The sequence below is a fragment of the Phascolarctos cinereus genome, unplaced genomic scaffold (genome assembly GCF_003287225.1).
Source record: "Phascolarctos cinereus isolate Bilbo 61053 unplaced genomic scaffold, phaCin_HiC Scaffold_2;HRSCAF=192, whole genome shotgun sequence".
Classification (NCBI taxonomy): domain Eukaryota; kingdom Metazoa; phylum Chordata; class Mammalia; order Diprotodontia; family Phascolarctidae; genus Phascolarctos; species Phascolarctos cinereus.
This window is the reverse complement of record NW_027555625.1, coordinates 220,058,041-220,077,545: the sequence shown is the minus strand read 5'-3', so window position 1 is coordinate 220,077,545 and position 19,505 is coordinate 220,058,041. Positions and strand designations below refer to the sequence as shown.

Genomic DNA, 19,505 nt, shown 5'->3' with positions numbered 1-19,505 from the left:
CTCCTCATTTTACTAAGATATGGAAACTAGCTCAAATCCCTAATTTTACCCATTTATTAAGTGCAATAAGGCAATATCCCAGGTACTAGGGCCATAAAATTAAAAATGAAACTGTTCCTGCCTTTAAAGAATTTTCATGACACTGGGGAGAGAGGGAGGGATTATGACAAGGTATAATATAAGGCATTTTGAGGAGGAAAAGAGCAGCTGGATATATCAGGGCAGGCTACAAGAAGGAAGGAGTATTTTAACATAAAGGAGATGAGGACAGGTGAATATGAGGACATAGTGGAGTCCAGGCAAGGGGAATAGCTTATAGAACGTTTGGAGGCAGGAGACAGAATGCCAAGTTCTGTCATTCAGTTTGGTTGGAATAAAGAACGAAAGGGGGTGGTGTGAAATAAGGCTGAAGTGGCAGTTTGGACCCAGAACATGTATGACATTGAATGCCAGAGTGAAGTCTTTTATCCTGGAGAAACTGAGGTGCCACCAAATGTTTTTGAGTAGGGAAAACTCAAACAAACCAACCGACCAACAAAAAGCTTCTCTTAAGCCCATGGTCAGATCCAGGCTCTAGAAGGCAACTCAATGACAGGACTGGAGAGGGGATAGAATGCAAACAGGGAGACCTAATCTGGGAAGCTACTATAGTAGTCCAGCTGATAGATGTTAGGTAGCTGATGAGACGTGGGCAATGGTTTGATACAGAGGGTGAGGGAGAGAGAAGAGGTAAGAAGGACTCCAGAATTATGAGCCTCAGTGATAAGAGGATACGGGTGCCCTCAACAAAAAATGGGAGACTTGGAGGCAGGGAGATTCATGTGGAAAGACAATCAGTTCTATTTGGGACATACTGAGGTTGAGATGCCAGCATCCAAGTACAGATGTTCAGCAAAACTGGAGTTAGAGTTGTGGTTCTAAAATGAGGGAATAAGATTAAAGCTGCAGACAGATTTGGGAATCATCTGCATCAAGAAAATATTTCACCTTATGGAGGAATCATCAAAGAAGAGATATAAAGGGGAGACGGCACAGAGCCTTGGGAAACCTCCATGGTCCCAGTACGGAGATGGATGGTGATTCATCAAAGGAGACTGTCTAGCATGGCTAGACAAAGAGGAGGCCAGGAAAGACGAGCCTCAGCCATGAAGCCAAGGGATGGCAGAGTATCTTGGAGAGGGGTGTTAGTATCAAAAGAGCAGTGAGGTTTGGGTATTTTGTAGAATCTTGGGCAAATACTATGACTTAAATTGTGTGTTTTGGGCACTTTTCTGTTTCTTTTGGCACTCCTACCATCAACACACTCTCTCTTCTTCTGCCTCTCCTCCATTTTTATCTCCCTTTGTCCTCATGTTGCCTTTGGCTACCCAGGTACTGCCCTAGGTTCCTGTGCCCCCAACCTAGGCCTTTCCATTTTACTTTTCTGTCTGCTAGGTGGCAGAGTTAGTTTGATGAAACAACTCAAGCTAAATTGTTAATGAATAAAAATAGATTTGTGTGTGTCTTCTCTTCAGGTACTATTTACCTTTCAATAGGCCTTTAATGCCTTAACTTGTTGAGTAAATGTGGGATTTTAGACACTCTGGCTGGGTCAGGAGGGAAGTATTTTGGGGCAGATGATCATTTTTAGCCACTCATCACATCACATAGCATAGACAGTTATGTGTTCACTCCACCCTTGTGTGGCCCTCACCCCAAGTGCACCATGTTTAGGAATACATACTTCTGGGAGCTCAGACATTGGGGATTACAGGGAGGTTTCTGTGCAATTAATCTTCTTCCTTAGCTAAATTCAAAATCATCATCCTTGGCAGATACATGCTACACGATCTTTTAAGTTTAAGGCTTTTTTAATGGGGACATTTTCTAGGCCCCATTTGAAGGATTCTATGTTCCAGTGTTCACCTTCCTTGTGCACTACTGGAGAAGAGAAACACTGATTGAGAAAAGAAAGGATTCACTCTCATGATCCCATTACCTACCCATTTCAAAGAGAATTCTATGTTATTAGGAAGATGAGAAAATACGATGATTAGTTACGAAGAACAGGTACAATCTACCACTGTGAACTGGTACCTCAAAAACAGGATGTTAGACAGAATGATACTACAGGGGGCAGTTATAAATACTACAAATGTTAAGTATGGTGGTAAACTAAACTATGTTACAGTGGGGTTTTGCAACTTTACCTGTAAAGTTTGGTTAGAACATTTTAGTAATATTATTGTGAAACTACATTAATTGGGGCAACCTTATGTGGAATATGCCTTTCTGTTAGATTCAAAATAACATGTAGATAGAAGGTTCTAGATTTATTCCACATTTCTTTCTACCTAGAATGTACTTCCTCCTCACTTTCCCCATATGGAATCCTTACCTTCCTTCAAGACTCAATTCTTGATACCTCCTGGTTGTTATACTCTTTTTCCTACTTGGATTATCTAACAGTTTCTTATTTTATAAGGGAAAAGCTACCTTTGGGATTATGTGAATCCTTGAATAGAATGTAAGCTCTGTGAAGATAGGACTGATTTTTTGGGGGATGGGGGGTAGTGGGGGAGAGGAAGGGCAGGGGTTGTATCGTCAGCACCTAGCACAGGACTTTGAACAAAACAGGCACACAATAAATACGTGCTGGGTTGAACTGAGAGAATAACTAAAATTGGGAGAAAAATAAATAACTAAAAAAAAAAGAGTAGAGTGTTTCACGTGGTCAGTAAAGTCAACTAGTAAGATAGTTCTAGTTTACAGAAAACTGGATAAATCAGAAGGAATCATGGGTATCTGATGTGGTTAAGAGAAAAATTTAAAAAGGATGATGCTAATCCCAAAGGTAGCTTTTCATTTATAAGATAGTGATGATATTTCCATAATCATGCCAAAAACAATGGGATCATCCAGTACTTCACACATCAGGAATTTGTACCCACTTTCTGACACTGGATGATTCATTAACCAAACTGCCAACTGGCTTAATGGTTAAAGCTTTTGCATTCCTAGAAGATGTCTCAACAAATTCCATCTAACATGTACAGTCAATTTGTCTTTCTCCTCAAAACCTCTTCCTACACCAAGCCATTTATCACTTCAGGCTGTCAAAGCCTACAATATGGACCTAAATTCCTTGGGCAACTTAGCTGACTTATAGTGGTGTTGTGGGAGGCAGGGAAAAGGAAGATAAGTTAGATCATGACAGAACCAAAATTTAATATACATTTTCCTCCCTTCCCCTGCAAACCATCCAAAGAGATGTTGAAAGAAGCTAAGTGGCCAAAGATTGATCCTCTACAAGACAAGTCTTTGAAAGATATCAAGAAAGCTAGCAAATCGTGCAGATATATTTAGGAAGATTTAGGCATATCTGCACCAGGGAGAAGAACTGGAACGAGTCAGTTCTCAATCCCTCAGGGAACTGAAATTACTCTCTGGTTTGGTTCAATCTGACTCCTCTGGGGATAAGTTAGAACTAAGACAACATCCTGTTGGTTTGGAGGCAGAGGAATAATCTGAGATTGGTTCAGTATCCCCTGTGGCTGTACCCAATAGCAACTGACCTCTAGGTTATTATATCTCTGCCAGAATTGAAACTGGGTCATCTTGGATATATGGTGTGCTGAAGTTCTATTCAACTCCCTATGCTATAATTTCCGTGTCTTGTCCAGGTTGACTCTAATGTGAGGGAAAAAAGCTACGTATCGCTGTATCTGGTGTTTTAGGTGTTTACCACAAACATACAAAATAGGCCATTTGAAAAAGGAGAAACAAATTTGTATAATATCACAAATCCCCTAAACAGAAAATTATGGGAAGGCATGTTCAAGGTCAGATCTGTTTGGCCTACTGAGCAAGTATGGTACTTTGGAAGGAGCACACTGACCCTCTGACTTTGTTCTTTGCCTTTATTTCCTAACTCTGTGCTCTTAATGGGCATAGGTCTTTGCTTGGTTCACTCTTGTGAAGGGTTATCAGTCCTGTCCTCCTTTTTTTTTTTGTTGTTGTTTTTTGATGAGGCAATTGGGGTTAAATGACTTGCTCAGGGTCAAACAGCTAATAAGTATCAAGTGTTTGAGGCAGGATTTGAACTCAGGTAGCCCTGTCCTCTTTCAGAGGCTGAGAGCATGAGAACCTATAGAGTGGGTTTAATACTAGCTATGCTCTCTATGACTGTCCTGAGCTTTGATTTTTGATCTAGGCTTGGATTCTGGATTCTGAGTTCTGCACTATTCATTTAAATCTGGTTATTGCTGTGTATACCGCCTTCTGACTGACAGGAGGCTAGGGTTTTTTTTTTTTTTGGGCTTGCAATACTTGGGTATCACTTATAAATCAATCCTGTCTTGTACCCACCAGAGTGGAGAATACATTCAGAGATCCTGATAGCCTTAAGACTTGACATGAAAAAAAATGTATAAAAAGGGTATGCTAAAAGACTCAATTCTGCAGCTCAAAAGCTAATAGTTTTTTGAGAAAACTAAGTCCCAAAAACGTTTTGAACAATGCAAGTCTTCCACTGTGGCTCATTTGGAAGAAATGAGTGGGATAAGTCCTTAGTTTAAAATTAAATTAACTTTTTAATTAAATTTTAATTAATTTAATTAATTTAAATTATTTCAATGGGTGTGATAAATCATACACATTCTTTGCTCCAGCTTGCACCCTCTTCCTCTAACCTTTCTCGTACCTGTTTTGTTGACCCTCACTTTGGTCTCAGACTCTTGATACTGCCTGGTTCCTTGCATCCTGCTGATCCTAAGTAGTGACCACACTCACCTAGTTTGTGGATATACTTCCTGCCTCTGGCCCTAGTCCCAGGATTCATCTTTCATCGGATATTTGGTTTCCTTCACTATTATGTTCTGTTCTCTGCCTCAGTACTGTATTAGCACAGACCTTTCCACCCCACCTGGTACTACTCTATCTAACAGGAATCTCAACCTGCAAACAGAAGACTCTTAGTCAAACCAGATGGATGGGGATCAGTCTGGGAAGTATCAATGGAATAAACAGGATACTCATTTGGATATGTAAGCTATGTTATACTTTTAAAAAATAACCAGTATTTTATAGTCATGCCTGTTATAACATCACAGAAATAATAATCATAGAAACTTAGAAATAGAAAGGACTTTAAAAGCTATATAGTCCAATTCCCTTGTTGTATGATAAAGATTGGTGAAGCCCAAAGAGATGGAGTCTCTTGTCCAAGTCCCTACAGCTAGCTGGAAGCAATGCTAGGCCAGGACCAACACCCACATTTCCTAACTTCTAGTCCAATCTTCTTTCTATACCACATTGCCCAATGCCTTCATCATGGACATCTTAATTTTCTAGCTTTAGATTAAAACCCACAAGTGGTGGAGCTGACACCAGTATCCCTATAGAATTCAGGGTCCCTCAAAGTAGCAGTAGCAGCAGCAGCAGCAGCAGCAGCAGGGATGGTGGAAGTAAGAATTAGCAATGTGAAATATTATGGGAAAGCTCTGACTCTTTGTAGTCTGGACCTTTCTACTAGGATAAGTCATATAAAGGTAGGAAAGACCAGGAATAAATGGAACCCAGGCTCAGATACATAAGAAAAATATGCAACATTCCACGTAGAAAAGGCCTAGAAAAAAAACCAGATATTCTTCCTTAAGCCACGGAGGAGACAGTGTTACACAAGGAAAGAAAAGGAGAAGCATGGCTAAAAATTGTTTTGGTTTTTTTTTTACCCTCCATTATGCTAATATTTTTCTTCTGTTTAACTTGTGGCAAATGCTGTGCTATCTTTTTTTTTTTTTGGACACTTGTATTTTTCTTGAATTATGCATTTCCACTTAGATTGAGACTGTATATGGCTACAGGCTTCTTTCAGTAAGACAAGAGGCAAATGGAGTACTAGATCAATAGATAGTTGATAAAGAATAAGGTCTCGGTGGTCTGTGTACAGTGTCATTTCACTGCCAAATAAGGTTACATATGCTCTTAAGTAATGATAGCTATTTCATTTTTTGTACATTAATTAAACTCGAGTTATTAGGGGTAAAACCACTGGCCTTCATCCCAGGCACACATATTAAGTTCAGTGATTAGAGTTTAGAAGATATCATAATGATTGCATCTATGATAGAAATTGCAATTTGATACTGCTTTGCCTTCAAACTAAATCCAAGGCAAGATAAAGTTATATTTTATGGTGAAAAGTTCCCACTGCACAAAGTTTCACAAACATATTCAGATCTACCATATATCTGGAGCAGGCTGAATTCATTAAATTCAAAATTCAAGAAGTCAGCAATCTATGGGCCATTTAATAGTACCAAATAGCTTGTGGTAGGTTTCAGGCCATAGTCCAATTTGATGGGCTCTATCTTGGGGCCTGTCTTGATGTTTCTGCCTATGCTCCTGAGCTTTTGGCTTGAAGGCTGGATCAGGATTGTATTCTCGGCTGGTATGTGGGTTTAGCTATGTCAGAATGCACCAGTTTAACCAGAAACTTAATTGTGAGGCTATCTGGTGACTACAGGGAAGTATGTGCCAGAACATAGGTCAGCTTCAATCTGGGAATGAGTATCTCAGTAACAGAGAAGCAAAAAGGGCTGTGTCTTTGCACTGAATCAACTGTCCCATTATTAATCTTTTCAAGTAGTTTGGAGAAGGGCTATGGAGCTAGCTGAGCCCTGAACCAGGGTCAACAGATGACTCTTACTTAGTTGGAACAATCTCTGAGCCAGTGTATGCCCAGCTCTTAGTTTACTTGTGAATCCAAAGAAGAGACTGGCTCTCTGTCACTTAAGTCTTGTTAACCCCTGCTTTAGCCAAAATATTTGTGGTGAACTAATTTATTCTAAAATTCAAGGAATTCTATTTCATGAAAGAGAAGTGTGGATTGTAGCTGTGTGGACTAAAAATGGAACACAAAAAGTCCATTCTTCCATCATTATTAATGGAAACTTTGTATGTAAATAACCCAAATACTGGTGAGTAAATGACTTAAAACCAAGATGTCAGTGAGATAGAGATACCCTCTTTTAAAAAAATGGTCTTACTCTCTAGACTGGTAATTTTTTTTCTATGGGATTCCACAATTCTGGTTAGAAAACAGTTAATCCAATAAAATCCAGCAATTTTCAAAAGAATCTGCTGAAATATTTCTGCCAAATGTTCATCTTTTAACAGCTGCTTTTTTATTTCAGTGAGAGGTACTTGAAATAAAATCATTGTTCTTTGTGAAAACTGCATGCTAAATAATGTACAGTTACCAGATTATTAAATAGCAAAGGCATCTGATAATATTAGCAGCAACCACAGGTTCCACTTCTGCTGATGCACAAAATTCTGAGTAATTAGTCATTGTGCAATATTGTATTTATATCCTTTCTGCCAGAGCCGTTAGGCCACAAAATCAGCAGGCAGTTGCTATTATAAAAGGACTCTCTGGGTTATTTATAATGTTTTAGCTTCAGTACAGTTGCTGCTTCGTTCTTAGTCCAGGTCTAAACTATGAAAATAAAGTGGAGAGTTGAGCAATTATGCAGTGAATTTAGGCTGTATTAATGGCTAGGGTAGATAATTCCTTGCAAAATATGGATTTGGGAGTATGAAAAATGTGGAGTATTTGCCTAAGGAATCTACTCCACAGATCTCAGGTTGATATAATGGAAACAGCAGTGGGCTTGGAATTAGAAGATGAGTTAGAATCCTATTTACTGTGCATATGATCCTGGGCACATCAGTTTATCTCAATGAACTTCAGTTCTTCATTTGTAAATAAGGGGGCCAGGCTATATGATGTCAAAATTGCCATCCTGCTCTGCTCTATGATCTCCACGGCCAAAGAACTATGCTTCCAGAATCTATCTATAAAACTCCCTTAAGCACAAATATTACCTGTTTAGCAGATCACTAAGAATGTCTAGGTGGTGCAGTGGACACTACCAGTGGAGTGCCTCAAACACTTCCTAGATGTCTGATCCCAGGCAAGTTACTTGATCCTGTGTGCCTCAGTATTTTTCATTCGTCAAATGAGCTGTAGAAGGAAATGGCAAACCACTCTAGTCTCTTTGCCAAGAAAACCCCAAAAGGGGTCAGAAAGAGTTGGACACAACTAAAACAAATGAACAATAAAAAAAAAAAACCAACCCAAGAATGGCTATTCATGAAAAAATGAAAGAAGGCTTGGGTAAATTAAGTTAATCTACACATTCATTGAACAAACAATTACTGAGCATCCATTATAAGTAGGGGACTGTGTTTGATGCTATGGGGGAATGGAAAGAAGAAATAAAGACAGAAACAATCCGTATTCCTTCATAAAATCTAGTAATTTGGCTAAATGAGTCCTAGACCTGAGGCAGCTATGGATAGAGCAGAGAGTACAGTGGACAGAGTGCTGGGCCTGGAGTCAGGAATATCTCAGTTCAAATCCAGCCTCAGACACTCACTAGCTGTGTGATCCTGGGCAAATCAATCAACCTCTGTTTGCATCAGGTTCCTTAACTGTAAAACAAGGATAATAATAGCACCTACTTCATAGGGTTGTATGAGGGTCAAATGGGAAATAATATTTACAAAAGTGTTTTGCATAGTGCCCAGTACATAATAGGTGCTATGTAAATGTTCATTCCCCTTCCCCTTCCCTTAGAGCTTCCATCCAGCTCAGTGACTCAATATTTAGATGGAATGTATTTAGTCTCTTTGAAGAGGTCTGGGTAATACTTTATCCTAATGTTCTCTAAGAAATGTCATTCTTGTGCTCGTAATCTTAGGATCTGCCTACTGCTCATCAAGTAAAGTTCAGACTCTTGAACAGAAATGAGAAAGGAGAAGATAACACAGAATCATTGATAACTAAGTGATCAGACTCACCCTCTGAGACCTACCAGCAAGGGAGTACTGGGGTGTCGGAGGTTGAGAGGGGTGGTTCTAGTCTTACCTCATAAACCTGGATCTGTAAAGGAATTGTTACATGAATTCTCACTATGGCTGTCATCCCCACATGGGGTTACAACCCACAGTTTAAGAAGTGCTTAAGGGGTTGCCAGGGGAAAACGTTTAAGAAGCCCTGCTCTATATTATAGGCTCCTAGGGGGACTATTTAGACAGGGTGGTTATTTCTGGTCATTTCAATCAAAAGTTAAAGGGACTCAGGTAGAGAAACTACAATAATTTGGATTCCATATACCGACTTTTGTTGTTCAGTGATTCAGTCACATCCAACTCTACATGATCCCGTGCGCTTTTGTCCATGAGGTTTTCTTGGCAAAGATATTGGACTGGTTGGCCATTTCCTTCTCCAGTGTGTTCCCATTTTGCAGATGAGGAACTGAGGCAAAGAGAGGTTAAGTGATTGGCCCAGGAACACACAGGTAGCAAGTACTGCATCCAGACTTGAACTCAGATCTTCTGGCTCTAAGCTTAGCACACCACCTAGCTGCCTCTCTGCTCCAGGACTTATTTGGTCAAACTATTAGATTTTAGGAACAAATAGGATTATTTCTATTTTTATTTCTTCCTTTGACTCCCACATGGCATCAAATACAGTACCATACTTATGGTGGATGCTTAATAATTGTTTGTTAAATGACTTTTACCAAGGCTATAAGTTAAGTGCAATATTACTCCCTAGGACCATATGAGTTTGGCACTGGCAATTGTGTTTCCTCTCTCTACCCTAGTTTTAATCCTCCCCCTTTCACTCCCCTCCTAATACTCCCTTCTGTTACTTTAGTCTTTGGTCTCTTGTGGTATATCTATGAAGCTTAAGACTGGGCACATGATTGGGAGAGCTTAGGTTTGACCATGGGATAATGCCAAGGGGTTGTGTGGTGTGGTGGAAAAAGTTGTGGATTCGGAGGAAATAAAAATAATTGGAATGATATTCAGCGCTCATGCTTTTGCTCTTGTAATTATTTTATAGTGTGACCATGAATAATCAGGTATCAGTCTGGAGCTTATTATGGTACACGTTGCAATCTAAACCGAATTCCTGCCAAACTGCTTTCCAATTTTCTTAAGGAAAAGAAAGGAAAAAGAGGAATGGAGTGTAAATAATACTTCCAGACCTCAAATTATATTATAAAGCAGCAAATATCAAAACTATTTGGTGCTGGTTAAAAAAAGAAAACTGAATCAGTGGGACAAGACAGAGAAGAATCAGCACAATTAAGTGTGATAACTCATTATGTGATAAATCTGAGAACATATGAAATGAAATCTCAGAGTTGGAGACAGTTAAGATTGGAAGGGATGCAGGAAGTCAGGCACAACTTTTTCAGTAGAGCTGTGAAACAGTTCAACTGTTTTGGAAAATAGTTTTGAATTATGTGAGAAAAGTCACTAAACTGTTGACACCCCTTGACCCAGGAATCCCACTGCTGGGAATAAATCCCAAAGAGGTCAATGACATAAAGAAAGGTTCTATATACAACAAAATATTTATAGCATGCTCTTTACATTGTCTAAAATTTGGGGAAAATGTTCTAATTAATTGGGGAAAGGCTGAACAAACAATGGTTACACTTTGATGAAATAAAATTAAAATAAGAAACAATTAATATAGAGAATTCAGAGAAGTATAAGAAGACTTTTATGACCTGATGCAGTATGAAGAAAGCAGAAACAAGAGTACAAGATACATAATGGCTTCAATAATTTAAATAAAAACAACTCTAAAGGAAACTAACTGCTGTGAAAAATCATGGTTCTAGAAAACAGAACATGAAGAATACATCCCTCCTCTTGGTAGAGAGGTAGGGAACTATGGATACAGAAATTGCAGAAACTATTAGATGTAGATGCTTTGTTCTTTGTTCTTGCTTAACTGTTTTTCTCTCTTTTTTTTCATATATGGAAAGTTCAGTGGTAGGAGCAGGGTGGGGAAATACATTGAGAAATACTCTGATGTTTAAAAACAACAAAGGACATCAGTTAGAAAAAAAGCATTGAGCCCCCCTCCTCTGTGATGATGAAATTTCTGATAAACAGCAAGGATGAGATTTTTTAGAGTCCTGAGTTTTACAGCTGATCACACAGAATGAAGATAGATAATTTAAAATGTTTAATTCTGCCTGATTAGCTAATGCAGGAGGTAATTTGCTGAGGTGAAAGTAATATAATAATGCTAAAACTGTACCCTGTGGATGACAGGTATTATGCCTGTCAGTTTTTTCAAAAGACAATTAACTTATGAAATGTCCTTTCTTTGCATTCACCTAACAATTTTTTTGTCTTCTTTACAGCTTTCCCTGGACAGTATTGTAAAGGAGAATTTTCATAGATGATTCAGTAAATTCAGTTCCCTTCAACATAGCTTAAGTTCCTACTGTGTGCAAGCCAGTGTTAATTTTTAAGTAGAAAAGGGGAAAATGAAAAAAATAATTATGCGTGGGGATGTGTGAACAACAGTAATCTTCTATTAATTCTCTAAAATCAGACATGTTTTTCCTTATTAAATATTATTTTTGTTATTATGAATCTGACAAAGACCGACAAAACCAAACACTTCTGTATACAAAGAACTCCAAATCTTATTATATATATCATATTTTTTGGGGGGTTTCACCATTTTAAAAGGTATTTACTAAATTCAGTACATTAGCCAGTCAGTGAGTCAACAAGTATTTACTGTGTATCTGCTATTGTACCAGGAACTGTGCTAAGCTCTGGAGATACAAAGAAAAGCAAAAGACAGTCCCTACTCCCAAGCAGCTCACGGTATAATGGAGGAGACAACACATAAAGACCTATGTACAAGATAAAGTGGAGATAATCAACAGGATTCATGAAGTGATACTCAGGAGTAGTCGATAGATAGGTGGAAAGCCTGGAGAGAGTAAGTGTCATGAAGAGAAGAGAACATCAAGGAGAAGAGGCTAAATGACAAGGTCAAGAAGGATGAGGATTGGGAGATGGCCATTCAATTTGGCAATGAAGATCATCATTGGTAACTCTGGAGAAAGCAGTTTCAGTTGAATGATAAGGTTAGAAGTCAGACTGCAGAGAGTTTAAAGCAGAGGAAGTTACTGTTGTCAGACTTCTCAAGGAATTTGCCACAAAAGTAAGAGAAGATGGGGACAATAGCCAGCAGGGATTAATGAATTAAGTGACAATTTTTTAAGGATAGGGATGTTTGTAGGCAGTAGGGAAGCATCTGATAAGGAAGGACTTAATAAGTGAGTGGGGATGATAGAGGGGTCAATTTGCTGGAGATGGGACCATTTATGCACATAGAAGAGTTTGCCTTGGCAAAGAGAAGGGCATGTGAGACAGAGTCTGTAGAGGAGACAGTGGCAGCAGATATCTAAGTGTTGTGGTATGATGAGGAGAGGAGAGGACAGAGCTCTTGGAATGGTCTTCTTTCACTCCTCTCCCACATGATGAGGTTGCTTTACTCTTTGCCAGGACTAACCCCTCTACATATGCAAGTGATCCCATTTCATCCTGTCTTTCAACAAATTGACTCCTGTGTAATCTCTATTCTATCGCCTATTTTTAATCTCTCCCTGTCTCCTGGCCCATTCCCTATCATCTACAAAGATGCCCTTGTCTCCCCTATCCTGAGAAAACTCTCCCTTGATCCTTTCATCCTGATGACTGTTGTCCAGAACACACCCTCTAATGGTAGGTATCTTGCAAGATTCTGTCCTGGGCCCTCTCTTCTCTTCTTCATCTATACTATTTCACTTGGTGATCTCATTAGCTCATATAGATTTAATCACCATCTCTATGCTGATACTTTCCCTGTTATTGTAGAGGGCAATATCATCTTCCCAGCCCCTCAGACAACCTAGAGTCATCTCTACCATCGTCACTATCTCTCAACACTGCCCCCCTCCCCCCATATCCAATCTGTTGCCAAGGCCTGCCAATTTTGCCTTTGCAACATCTCTTGAATATACCCTTTTCTCTCCTCTGACACTGACACCACTGGTACAGGCCTTTATCACCTCATGCCTGGATTATTGCAATAGCCTGCTGATGTGCCTGCCTGCCTTGAGTCTCTCCCCATTCCAATCCATTCTCCATTCAGCCAATGATGTGATTTTTCTAAAGTGCAGGTCTTACCAAGTCATCCTCACTCAATAAACTCCAGTGGCTTCCTATTGCCTCCAGGATCAAATATCAAATTCCCATCATTTTTATGATGAGGATCATCTACCCATGAATTGAAGTAATTTTCTTTTCTTTTCTTTTTTTGGGTGAGGCAATCTGGGTTAAGTGACATGCCCAGGGTTACACAGCTAGGAAGTGTCAAGTGTCTGAGGCTGGATTTGAACTCAGGTACTCCTGACTCCAGGGTCAGTGCTCTATCCACTGCGCCACCTAGCTGCCCCTGAAATTTTTTTTTTTGTGAGGCAATCAGGGTTAAGTGACTTGTCCTGAGTGACACAGCTAGTATCATGTGTGTGAGGCCAGATTTAGTAATTTTCAATGAGGATATTAATAGGGAGCAAGCAGGCTTTTCCAAAGGATATTCAACAATGGACCACATCTTTATCATCTCACAATTACCTGAGATGAATGATATAGAGAATGTCAGATCTCATTGGGCATACTGTTTACTGATTATAAAAAAGGACATTTGACTGAATAGAACAAAATATGACTTTATAAGTTTGTTTATCAAAAGAAAAGATTCCTTGGAAATTAAAACAGAAAAAACTCTGTTCAATAACCTTTTTATAATAAATGTCAAGCAAAACACAGAATACACACACGCATACACACACACACATACACAAACACACACACTTGTCAAAGGTGTTTGCTAGTGTAATAGAAGAGGAAGACACCGCAGAGACTCCTGGAAGAGATCTGTAATCACTAAGAGTATAGTCTGTCCATTTACATTGGAAAGACTGAGTGGATGAAGAATATCTCTTGTCTAGAGTTCAACATTCATTTCAGTGGAAACCTTATAGAGCTCGCCCAACAATATATATCTATCTGGATCAGATAGTTCAGAGAGACAATGATGTGGCCCCAGAGTTAGTAAGGAAGAGAAGATCACACTAGATTACTTTTGGGAAATTGTAAAATGCTTTTACTAATCCCAAGATTCCTATGAAAGCAAAGGCCCACTTGTTTAATAATAACATTTTTACCAGTGTTAACTATATGTTATTGAGACTTGGAAAATTACAGCCTCTGAAGAACTAAAGATGATTATCACACAATGGGTAGTGAAAAAGCACAACATATATTCAATAGGTAATGGAGAAGAGGAGCAGGTATGAAAGACGTCATCAAAAAATTGTGTAACAGGAAGAGAGAGAGAGAATGTACAAGAATGAGGGATGATAGGTAGACAGCTAGAGCACTCTACTGTTACCTTGTGATATGTAAAGAAGCTGAGTTAGGTCTCTAGTACATTAAGTGGATGCCCTATGGCAAACTTTTGTGAGAACATGGATGAGAAAACAGGATGGGGAGGCATGGGTGAGTGGTGATCTGTATCACCGGAGGGAGTTCCCAGATTGATGAGATCACAGATGCATTTAAATGTTTAAGTATGTTTAAATGTTTAAGTACTGAAACAAGTTTAAATGTTTAAGTATTTAAATGTTTAAGTACTGAAACAACTCTGCATTCTTGATATAAATCAAACAATCAGATCATCTTTTTAATATATGTCTGTAACCTCTTTGTTAATATATTATTCAATATTCATTAGATATTTGATCTTTTGTTTTCTATTGTTTAGTCTACAATTTTCTTTTTCTATTTTGTCTCACCCTGGTTTAGGTATCAAGACCATATTTGTGTCCTAGAAGAAAACTGGTAGGATTCCTTTTTTGTCTATTTTTGAAAACAGTTTACATAATACTGAAATTAATTGTTCTTTGAGTATTTCCTAGAATTTACTTTTAAATCCATCTGCTCCAGAGGTTTTTCTTCTTAAAATTTTTTATGGCTTATTCACTTTCCTTTTCTGAGAATGGGCCATTTAAATTATGTATTTTTTACTCTATTAATCTAGGTATTTTATTTTTTGTAAACATTAATCCATTTCAGTACTTTGGCATATAATCCAGTAAAACAGTTTTCAATAATTTTTTCTTTACTTGTGAATTCTCCTTTCTTATTTCTGATATTGGCACTTTGGTTTTCCTTTTTAAAAAAATTCAGATTAGCTAATACTTTTTCTATCTTAATAGTTAAAAAAACCCCCAACTTTCTAGTTTAATCTATGAATTCAGTGTTTTTCATTTTAAATTTGGTTAAACTCTTCTTTGATTTTCAGAGTTTCTATTTTTGTGCTTAACTGGAGTTTTCTCAATTGCTGTTTTTCAGTTTTTTAAAAATTGCATGCTTAATTCACTGATCTATTCTTTCTCCCTTTTATTGATGAAAGTACTAAATGAGACAAATTTTCCTCCTTTGATTTGGCTGCATTGCAAAATTTTGGTATGCTGTATTATTTTGTTATTTTCTTTGATAAAATGATCTATTGTTTCTATGATTTGGTCTTTGGTCCACCAATCAAGATTAAATTAGTTTATTTAAATTTGATAATTTCTTTCTTTCTTTCTTTCTTTCTTTCTTTCTTTCTTTCTTTCTTTCTTTCTTTCTTTCTTTCTTTCTTTCTTTCTTTCTTCCTTCCTTCCTTCCTTCCTTCCTTTCTTGCTTTCTTTCTTTCTTTCGCTTTTTGGTGAGGCAATTGAGGTTAAGTGACTTGCCCAGGGTCACACACCTTCTAAGTATCAAGTGTCTGAGGCTGGATTGGAACTCAGGTTCTCCTGACTCCGGGTCTAGTGCCCTATCCACTGTGCCACCTAGCTGCCTAAATTTGAATTATTTCTTTCAAGGTTCTTATTGATTATAATTTTTATATAGTATTGTGGTCAGTAAATGATACATTTGATAGTATTTCTGCTTTTCTCCATTTGTTTTTGAGGTTTTTATGCTTCAGGTTCTAGGACATGGCCAATTTTTGTAAAGGTGCCATGTCCAGCTGAGAACATGTATAGTTCTTTCTGTTTTCCTTCAGCAATTACACAGAACTATCATATCTAACTTTTACAAATTTGTATCCAGGTCTTTAACTTGTTTGTCTTTTTGTTAGATTTGTCTAGGTCTGAGAGGGGTATATTGAGGCCACCAACTACTATAATTTTGCCATCGATTTCTCCCTATATCAATTAACTTTTACTTTATGTATATAGATGCTATGCCATTTGGTGAATATTTTAAAAGAACTGATAATACTTCATTGCCTATGATGCCTTTAAGCATAATGTAATTTCCCTGTTTATCTCTTTCAATCATGCTTATTTTTTACTATTGTTTTATCTGGGGTCATGATTGTTACCCCTGCTTTTTTGAGTTTATTTAAAACATAATTTGCTCCAGCTCCTCATTTTAACTGTGTGAATTGGTTTCTAGTAAACAACATATTTCTATATCTTGCTTTTTAATCCATTCTGCTATTCTTTTCTGTTTTATATGTAGGATTATCATATTCATATTCACAGTAATGATAATTGTGTATTTTATATACACTCATGATATACGTCACACATATATGTATATGTCTGTAATACATAATTATAAATGTATATAATATTTCTACATAAATGCATATACATTTTATAGTCTCTCTTTGCTCTTCTGCCCTGTTCTTTACATGGAAGGAACTGGTGAAATAGAAGGGATGTGATTAATACTAATTATCTGTAAATGAAGTAATCTTCTTCTACTAGACTATCCCTCCTCTATTTCTTTCACAATGATCTTGATCACTGGTTCTTACCCATTTTATTTTCTTTTCCCTTTTCCTTTTATTCTCTGTTTATGATCTATCCTCCATCCCCTTCTCCTTCATTTCTTCCTTAGTGTGTACTACTTTTTTTCTCTCTTTTCTTTCTTCTCTTAAGACCATCAACACAGGACAGTATTTAATTTCTGTCTTTTGTTTGTCCTATTTAATTCTCCCAGGGAACCTTGAAATCATTAGCATTCTGAAGAGTCCCTTTTATCTTCTCTTGCATTAGAATGCAAGTACTTTATGATTTTTTAGCCCCTTCCAAATGCTCAACTGTATTCTTCTTTATTAGGTTTCTCTTGACTCCTATGTTTGCATTTCAAAGTTTCTCTTAGCTCAGTCCTTTCACTAGGAGTACTTGAAAGTTTTCTACTCTATTAAAGGAAATTTTATTTCCTCTCAACCCTGCTGGAGGATTATACTCAGTTTTGCAGGCTAAGTTATTCTTGGTAATAAGTCTTTATCTTTTGCCCTTTGGAATATTTTATTCTAAGATTTTCTCTCCTTATATTACTGCCAAATCTTGTGTGATCCTGAGTATGGTTTCTTCCTAGCTGCTTGAAGCATTTTCCCATTTGACCTAGAAGCTCTGGATTTTGGGGTTTCTTTCAGGTGACTGGTAGTGTTTTCCTATTTTTACTTTGCCCTCTGGTTCTGCTAAGTCTGGGCAGTTTTTATTCATGATTTTTTCAAATGTGCTGTGCTACCCAAACGTTATTCTTGGTTATGATTTTTAGGGATTCCAATGATTCTTAAATTCTCTTACCTATTTCTTAGATAAGGGTAGCTAGGTGGTACAACGGATAGAGTGCTGGGCCTGGAGTCAGGAAGACTCATTTTCCTGACTTCAAATTTGGCCTCAGATACATGTTAGTTGTGTGACCCTGGGCAAGTCACTTAACCCAGCTTGCCTTCGTTTCTTCATCTGTAAAATGAGCTGGAGAAAGAAATGGCAAACCACTCCAGTACCCTGGCCAAGAAAACCCCAAATGAGGTGCTGAAGAGTTGGACACTACTTAAATGATTGAACAATAAGTTTCCTAGGTGGATTAGTTTTGGTTATAGATATTTTATATTGTTTCTACTTTTCAATCTCGATTTTGTTCTAATGTTTCTTGTTATCTCAAAATTGTTGAAGATTTTTTGATGTGACACTTCGGACAATTTTCATTCTCCTCCTGCCTCTGCTTATGACTTTCTGTACTCTGCCACACTGCCTCAGTTGCCACCTCTTCCTGCAACTTTCCTTAGCACTTAGTGCTTCCTTACTCTGGAACAACTGTCTGCCTTGCTGGCCCATTTCTCCTAATGGTGAGTTCCTTTCAGGGCCTCCACTTTGGGGCCAGGCCCAGGCTAGCCAAACTTCAATCCCTTCTTGGCTCTGCTTCTAACTTTCTAGACTTTGACACCATCTCCTCACTGCATGGGTAGGTACCTTTCTTTCTAACCTCCCCTCCTACCTAGTCTCTTCTAGCTCCCTTTATGTGCTGTCTTCACCTACTAGAATGTAAGTTCCTTGAGGGCATGGCCTGTTTTTCTTTTGGCTAGTATTAGTATTCCTAGTACTTAGCACAGTGCTTGGCATACGAGTGCTTAATAACTGCTTATTGCCTTGAGCTCCTTGATTGCTGGAGTAAATGTGGGAGAGCTAGGTTCCTCTGTGCCTTTTCACAATGCTATTATTAACCAGAACTCTGTCATCCCTTATTTTTAACTTGGGTTCTTTACCTGATTCTACTTATAGTTAAAATAAATACATCCTTGTGAAATAAGGAAAATTTAAGAATACTGAAATCTTTAAAATAGAAAACTAGGTCAGCTTTGTATTCTCAAATCTTAGAAAAAGAAAATGTGAACAATCTGACAGTTGTTCTTTTCCTGTGTATATCCTCAGCATACTACAGGCCCAGAAGGCTAGTTCAGGAATGTTAGCAAGCAAGGGAGACAGTTTTGTGTAGCAGAAAAGACACTGTCCCAGGAGTTGGGAGATCTGAGTTTTATTCTGGTCCTTCTCTTAACTAGTCACATGGTCTTGGACAAATCATTTCACTTCTCTGGGCCTCAATTTTCACGTGTTAAATTAGCAGCATGAACAAGATAATTTCTGTTTTGTTTTGGTTTTTAGGCAATTGGGGTTAAGCGACTTGCCCAGGGTCACACAGCTAGTAAGTGTCAAGCGTTTGGTCTGAGGTCAGATTTGAACTCAGGTCCTCCTGACTTCAGGGCCGGTGCTCTATCCACTGCACCACCTAGCTGCCCCCTACAAGATAATTTCTAAGCCTCCTTTCAGCTCTAAAACTGATTTTGTGATGCTATTTTCACCATCCTGTAAGGTTACCAGAGCAGACATCATCATTATAAACTGCTTGATATGAAAATAAGTTGTATATTCTTTAAGGTCCCTTTGAATTTTTATATTCTATGTATCCTTTTGATTCTTTTCATAATAATTCACATTTACATTGTACTCTAAGGCTTGCAAAGTGCTTTCCTCAAAACACCCCAGTGAGGTAGGTTTTAGAAATAAGGGAAACTGAGGTTCTGAGTGATTAGGTGACTTGCCCTTGAGTGCACACCTAACAAATGTCTGAGGCAAGATTCTTCTGATCCAAGTCTGGCACTACATACATTATGCTATGTTGCTCCTTACACATCTGCTTTAATCTGAACTGGGTTAATACAGACATACACAAGTTTGATATATAACTCCAAGTGCTTTTCTTTTTTTCCTTTTTTCTGGGGGTGGGAGGATTCGGTTTTC

At 38.0% G+C, this 19,505-nt stretch overlaps 1 protein-coding gene across 4 annotated transcripts in view; it reads right to left on the bottom strand.

Moving 5' to 3' along the window:
- The window catches only part of RBKS (ribokinase), a 122,268-nt gene that overhangs the window by 7,547 nt on the left and 95,216 nt on the right, over nucleotides 1-19,505 (bottom strand). Inside the window, exon 8 of one of the 4 annotated variants that reach the window (XM_078149784.1) lies at nucleotides 9,168-9,304. The exons of the other annotated variants lie outside the window; for them this stretch is intronic. Coding sequence (XP_078005910.1) covers nucleotides 9,185-9,304 — 120 coding nt within the window. The 3' untranslated portion in view covers nucleotides 9,168-9,184. The remainder of the gene's footprint in view (nucleotides 1-9,167; nucleotides 9,305-19,505) is intronic. 4 annotated transcript variants of the gene reach the window in all.